This window comes from Myotis davidii, unplaced genomic scaffold, assembly GCF_000327345.1.
Source record: "Myotis davidii unplaced genomic scaffold, ASM32734v1 scaffold79, whole genome shotgun sequence".
Classification (NCBI taxonomy): Eukaryota; Metazoa; Chordata; class Mammalia; order Chiroptera; family Vespertilionidae; genus Myotis; species Myotis davidii.
The window spans coordinates 2,581,309-2,588,733 of record NW_006294339.1 but is presented as its reverse complement, the minus strand read 5'-3'; the positions used below and the strand labels follow the sequence as shown (position 1 = coordinate 2,588,733).

General features: G+C 36.9%; 1 protein-coding gene across 4 annotated transcripts in view; it reads left to right on the top strand.

The window, feature by feature from the left end:
- The first annotated feature begins 5,383 nt into the window (after positions 1 to 5,383).
- The window catches only part of HSPB11 (heat shock protein family B (small) member 11), a 19,420-nt gene continuing 17,378 nt past the window's right edge, over positions 5,384 to 7,425 (top strand). For 3 of the 4 annotated variants that reach the window (XM_015566959.1, XM_006768347.2, XM_015566958.1), the window contains exons 1-3: positions 5,384 to 5,414; positions 5,869 to 5,939; positions 6,875 to 6,987. In XM_015566959.1, the coding sequence (XP_015422445.1) occupies positions 6,890 to 6,987 (98 nt within the window). In that variant the 5' untranslated portion in view covers positions 5,384 to 5,414; positions 5,869 to 5,939; positions 6,875 to 6,889. Of the gene's footprint in view, positions 5,470 to 5,868; positions 5,940 to 6,874; positions 6,988 to 7,425 lie in introns of all 4 variants that reach the window. The other variant, XM_015566957.1, reaches the window with a different exon arrangement.

Below are 7,425 nucleotides of genomic sequence, written 5' to 3'. Positions count from 1 at the left end.
ATAGCATCACACCCCATCCCAAGTTGTACAGCCCACGTGTCTCTAGACATTGTTAAATGTCGCTGAGGAAAATGGGGCTACAGGCTAAAACCCATTGTCTTTATTTATTTAAACCCATTGCCTTTAACCTGACTTTTAAGATCCTTCATTACCTGTTTGCAATCTACCTTTCCTAGAATTTGACTGCATCTGAAAGAACCACCAAATGCAGGAATTCTTCCTTTAGTTTCTTTCATAGATTATTACCTAGTCTTCTTGGACACTTTCAGAGATGGAAAAGATTTTAAATCTTTACTTTTTTCCAGAAAGTTCTTATATCTATGATATCTTCCTGCTTAAAATTCACATTTGTTAAGTCTAGTTGTAAAAGAAAAATTCTAATCCTTTTTCCATTTGTGAACACGTATGATATTAAAAATTATAGTATTTCTCTCATTTCTTGAAATGTTTCAACCCCTGTTCTTTTAGCTTTATTCATGTAACATACTTTACAGATTGTCAACTTTTTGCTCTCCTCTGAACAATATCAAGCCTGATAATGTCCTACTTAAAATGTACTGCCTAGCTCGGCAGGTATTGATCAGTGGTTGAGCATCCACCTAGGAACCAAGAGGTCACGGTTCAATTCCTGGTCAGGGTATATGCCCAGGTTTTGGGGTTGATCCCCAGTGGGGAGCATGCAGGAAGCAGCTGATGGATGATGTTTCTCTCTCATCGATGTTTATATCTACCCCTCTCTAAAATCAATAAATACATATTTTAAAATGTACTCCCCAGAACTGAACACAGCATTCTGGATGTAGATAACACTATAAGCATATAACATATGCATGTTTGTCCATCTTCCTTGACTCAGCTTGAAGGCAAGAACCAAGTTTTAGTCACTGTCTTTGTCTTAGGTATAGTCATCTTTGCGTTACCAGCACAGTGCCTGAAAATTTGATGGAGTGCAACTCTTTTACCTTTGGGAGCAGATATAGTACACCCTTGCCTTAGAGTGACTTTGTAATGAACCAAACCTATCCTATATATATATAAAAAAAGCCTAATATGCAAATTGTCCCCTCAACCAGGAGTTTGACCAGGGGCAGGGCCGGGAAGGGAGGCCTTCCAGGTCGGCAATAGCAGGCACCCCAGGGAAGGGAGGTGCCCCAGCCAGTGGCCGGTAGGAACCCTACCTGTGTACAAATTTTGTGAACTGGGCCTCTAGTATATTATAGAAAAGCATTCTTAGGCTGTACAAAAACAGGTGGCAGACTAGAATTGGGCTCACAAGCAGTCATTTGCCAACCCTAATCTAGACTAATCCTTGTGTGATTGATTTTTTAAGTCTGAATAGATAGGCTTTTACTTTTATCCTTATAATATCTTATTGATTGCAACCCATCTTTCTAGCTTGCTCAGATCTTTTTGTGCGCTGATTCTGTCATCTGGCATATTAGCCAATTTGTGTCATCTGCAAATTGATAAGCATACTTTTTTCATCCTTAATTAATAAAAATGTTGACTGGGGATAAGGATAGAGGTCTTCCACAGAGGTATTATTTTGTTCTGTTAATCATCATTCTTTTAGTATAGCCACTCAGAGTCATAAATATCTACCTAAAGTACCACCTGTTAGCCAACCCACATTTCTCCATCTGTTCCATAGGATATCTTGAGAAGCTTTATCTGAAGTTCTGTTGAAATGTTCAGAAAATATTCCTAATTGGTAGTGACTCCATTAAACAAATGTATAGGTATGGTGTAACTTTTGTGACCTAAAGTTACTTCTGCTTCCTATTTTACTACATTCTTATTTACCTTTTCAAAGCCATAATTTTAATAATGAAATTTAATAATTTTGTTGAGAATTAACATCCAAGTTCATCAATCTGTTATTTTTAGGAATTCACAATCTTCTCAAACTAAGGATTAATATTTATCTAATACCAGTCCTCTGGTACCAGTAGTAATAAAAGCAAGAAAAATGCACGAATAAAAAATATTAGAATATATGCCTTCTTCTTGACCAGTCTTACCACACTTTTAATATTGTCATACTAGATTTCAAAATCACAATAAAAAATGAATTTTATGCCAATAAATATAAAAACTAAGAAGAAATGGATAATTTTCTATAAAATATAAATTCCAAAATTGTTTCAAGAAGGTGTAGAAAACTTGCCCAGGCCAGGTAGCTCAGTTGGTTAGAGCATCATCCAAATACACAGGTTCAATCCCTTGTCAGGGTACATATAAGATTCAACCAATGAATGCATGAATGGGTGGAATAACATCAGTGTTTCTCCCTTCCTTTCTCAAGTTAATTTTAAAAAGAAGGTGCAGAAAACTTGAACTGTTGAACTTGAAATAGTCAAAAAAAATCTACATACAAACACTTTATCAGGCTTATAGGATCAAATAACCCCTATCTTTTAAAAATTATATATATTTACTGATTTCAGAGAGAATAGGGGAGGTAGAAAGAGATAGAAACATCAATGATGAGAAAAAGCATTAATTGGCTGCCTCCTATATGCCCCACACTGGGGATCAAGCCTGCAACCTGGGTATATGTCCTGACCGGGATTCAAACCGTGACCTCCTGGTTCACAGGTCAACACTCACCCACTGAACCACACCAGCCAGGTATAAGAAGTCAGTTTTGATTCCTGGTGTTCACCTAAATGTAATGTGTTTTTTGCTTTCTCTGTTTTCCCCCCTCTTTAATCTTCAGCAATTGACCAAGACATGTCTAGGTAGAATCTTCTTTGTATTTATCCAATTTAGGGTTTATGAACCTCTTGATCTGTGGGCTTATGTCTTTCACAGATTTTGGGAAAATTTCTGCCATATCTCTTCATCTACACTGTTCTCTATCTCCTTTCCTTCTGGGACTCCAAAGTTTGATAGTGTTTTTCAGGTTTCTGATACTTTTCTGTTTTTTTCATGTATTGTATATCTGTGTTTCATTTTGGATCATTTCAATTGACCCATCTTTAAGTTCACTGACTCTTTTTTATGCTGGGTCCAATCTGATGTTGAGCCCATCTAATAAAATTTGTACTTCAAGTATTGTACTTTTCAGTTCTAGAATTCCTGTTTCAGTTTCTCTGCTAAAATTCCCTTTCTGTTCACCCATTTGTCCTTATTTTCACTAAATTCTCTAACAGATATATAGCAGTCATCTTTATCTATGTCTGCTGATTCCAGCACCTGGGTCATCTATAGATCTGCTTCAAATGACTTTGTGTATTGGACATTGTGTTTAAATGAATAGACACAGCATATAATTTTTTAAAAATTTTATTGCTGAAAGTATTATAGATGTCCCTTTTTTCCCCCCATTGAGTCACTCCACCTTGATTTTGCCCCTTCCCCAGGCCTTCACTGTACTATTGTCTGTGTCCATGGGTTATGCAATTCTTTGGTTAATCTCTTTATATAAGGTTTGCCCCCTTCCCTGAGAGAATACACTATTTTCTTTGTCTGGGAGCTAGGATAAGGAGCAAATCACTTCAGTCCCCCTAGGGATTGTGCTGGGATTGGTTTCAGCTGTAGTTTTATTTAAATAGTTCAGTTTAGCCATGGCTGGTTTGGGTCAGTAGATAGAGTGTCAGCCTGCAGACTAAGGGTCCTGGGTTCGATTCTGGTCAGGGGCACATACCAGGGTTATGGGCTTGATCCCCAGTCAGGCGGCATGCAGGAGGCAGCTGATCATTGATTCTCTGCTATCATTGATGTTTCTCTCTCTCCCTCTCCCTCCCTGAAATCAATAAAAATCTATTTTTTAAAAAATTAAATACTTCAGTTTACCTCTGATTTTAGATATTTGGGAGTGAGATTAGGACCCTCCTTCATCAGGGTTTTGGGATGTAAGTACCTGAAATCACAGAAATTTTTTGCTTTTCAGTTCATACCAACTTCCTCTGAAGCTCTATTTAGGGGCTGATTTTAAAAAAAAATCTTATTAGGAGTTAAACAGGATGGGAGTTAAGATGCACTTTACTTAGTTACACTTCAACTCAGTTACACACAGCCACATGCATAAATCTCAAAAACCTAATAATGAGTGAAAGAAACCAGATACAAAGGAGTACAATCTGTATGATGCCATGAATATAAAGTTTAGGCAAAATTAATCTATGGTGTTAGAAATAAGGACCATGCTTTACCTTTAGAAGGGAAGGAGGAGGAGTGCTTGAAAGAGGGTATGAAGAGGGCTTCTTAAATGCTGATAATGTTCTAGTTCTTTACCTGGGTGGCAGTTACCTGGGTAGTGGTTACTGGGGTGTGTTTATCTTGTGAAAATTTGTTGTGCTATATACTTAATGATTTGTATCTATAACTATATGTATGTTATAGTTCAATAGCAAAAAAAGAAAGTGTGTGTGAGAGTTGTGGAGACTCCTACACAAAAAACCAAAGTTACAAAAAAAAAAAATCAAACCACAGAGTAGAAGATATTTACAACATATAATAATGGATTTCTATCCTGAATATTTTATTTTAAAAATACCTACAAATAACAAAGAAATGGACAAAAACTTTTTTTAGAGCAATCCAATAGAAAAATGAGCCAAGGATAAGAAAAAGCAAGTAATAGAAGAAGAGGCCTCAATGGCCCATAAACATATAATGGTATTCAGCTTCACTAGTAATCATGGAAATAGAAATTGAAATCTTATTGAGATACCATTTCACACCAATGAGATTGACTATAGCCAAAAGTCTAACAATACCACATAGATTATGGTTAGACTTTGAGGAAGCAGAAACTCTCATACAATGCAAATGGCAATGAAAATTGTTATAATTTAGAGATCAAATTGGTCAATTATTGACTTAAAAATATGCTGATTCTAAGTTTCTGCAATTTTATTTCTTTAAAGAGAGTCTTTCTGTCCTGGCCAAATTTTCTCAGTGATTACAGTGTCATCCGGCAGACTGAAGGGTGGTGGGTTTGATTCCGGTCAAGGGCATGCAAGTACAGTGGGGCCTTGATTTACGAGTTTAATTCATTCTGTGACGGAGCTCGTAACTCAAATTACTCATATGTCAAATCAAAAAGTGAACAAGTGAGACACGTGATGCTGGGCTGATGTTGTGGCGTTCACTATGACGTTCACTGTGACGTTCGCTGCACCAACTGGTGGTGGGGTATCTGAAGCTGGCTCGTAACCCGAATTTTAGCTCGCAACTCAAAGCAAAATATCGGCAAGAGATGGCTGGTATCTCGAAAAACTCGTTAGTCGGGACACTTGTAAGTCAAGGCCCTACTGTACCTCGGTTAAAGGCAGGATCCCCAATGCTGGTCCAGGTGCTTGGGAGAGGCAGGCTATTGGTGTGTCTCTCTCACATTGATGTTTTTCTCTTTCCCCTCCGTTCCACTCTCTCTAGGAATCAATGGGAAAAACATATTCACTCCTCAAGTGAGGATTTGAAAAAAAAGGTAGCAAAAGGAACCATCCAAGTTTTCAAAGAATAGTACGTATTGTTTATGGAGACATATGTATGATAATAGTATAAAATATAGTTAGGAGGTACTGGGATTAAAGACTTTGTTTTGCTTTAAAAATATATATATAGTTAGGAGGATATTCATCAGTTTTAGAATAGCTGTTACTTCTGGGCCATGAAGGGAATGGGGCCAGTGAAGGGCTACATATTTCTCAAAAAGAATTTTTTTAAGTAGATATAGCAAAAATGTTAACATTTATTACCTCAGGGCAGTAATGCATAGTTGTTTAATATATATAACATTCTCTGTACTTTGTCATTTGTTTATTTGTAATTGTCCTCTTTTTTTAAAAAAACTGGGATCATTGTGTGAAGGGTATTGGAAGTCTTCCTCAGTTTTGTAAACACTCTTTTAATTCTTTGTAGATACAGCTTTCCCAGCCACTTTGCATCTATTTATTAGTTTTTGCCCTATCATCACCAGATCAAGGAGGAGGGTGAGTGAGATCTAGAAGAATCGTCTCTGTCTTCCTATAGTTTTACCCACCAGGGTTCATAGTTGAGCTCAATACTATCTTTTCAGGATGTTTCTATTAAACTTAAAATGTTAGCATACAACATAAATGTCTTTAAGTCCATGACCCAAGTGAGTGATTTAGAATTTGAAAATAAGGAAAAGGATGTCTTCTCTCTTACATTTCTACTCAAAAAAAAAGATGATGTTTAAGATATAAATAATATTGCTTGCTATTTCAGTTGATAAATGTATTGATAAATAGTCACAAAGAATCTGTTTTTATGCTCCAGGTTTTTAAAAATAATTTCAGAATTATAATAATTTAAGTAATTTTTTTTAAAAAAATATATTTTACTGATTTTTCACAGAGAGGAAGGGAGAGAGATAGAGAGTCAGAAACATCGATGAGAGAGAAACATCAACCAGCTGCCCCCTGCACACCCCCACCCGGGGATGTGACCGCAACCAAGGCACACGCCCCCGACCAGGATTGAACCTGGGACCCTTCAGTCCGCAGGCCGACGCTCCATCCACCGAGCCAAACCGGTTAGGGCAATAATTTAAGTAATTTTAAAGAAATTAACCAATTCACTTAAGTCACCTTAGCTTTTTAACTATTTCTCTAGAATTATTGAGGGCTTTTAATTTTAGAAGCAGAAAAATTATGTCAGTGTAGTCAGGGACTTGTTTTGTGGTGTAGTATTGTGGAAATACTCATATTTTACAGATCATTCCTGGGAGAGGTCTGAAGTTTACTTATGTAAATAAACATGTTAGCGTCCTTCCCACTTGTTGAATAGCTTGGTTGTTAAGCTGTGTGCTAGGCAACAGGCTTTCTCTCTTCTTTTTCTCAGATAAAGTGCCGAGAATCAAGACGTAGCTTTTGTTATTCCTGTGTTATTGTTTTATTTGCAGGTTAAACAGTTTAAGATGAGAAAAGTTGATCTCTGTTTGAGCTCTGAAGGGACTGAAGTGATTTTAGCTACATCGAGTGATGAAAAACACCCCCCTGAAAATATAATTGATGGGTAAGAGTTACTATTCTTTCTTCCTTAAAGTCTTGATATTAGGTCAGTGAACCCCTTGAGTACTGGGACTATGTGTTTTATAATAACTAACACTGTTAAACATAGTTTAATAAACGTTTGGTGCAGTAGATAATCTGACAATTTCCACCTTTGGTCCCATTTTTGAAATGAATCAGTTGTATATGTTTAGGTTTTTATCCTTTTCTTGAAAATTCCTAAACTGACCTTTACAAATAGTTTTTTAAGAAGTAGTTTACCTCTAACTGGTTTGGCTCAGTGGATAGAGCGTCGGTCTGCGGACTCAAGGGTCCCAGGTTCAATTCCAGTCAAGGGCATGTACCTTGGTTGCGGGCACCTACCCAGTAGGGAGTGTGCAGGAGGCAGCTGATCGATGTTTCTAACTCTCTATCCCTCTCCCTTCCTCTCTGTAAAAATCAA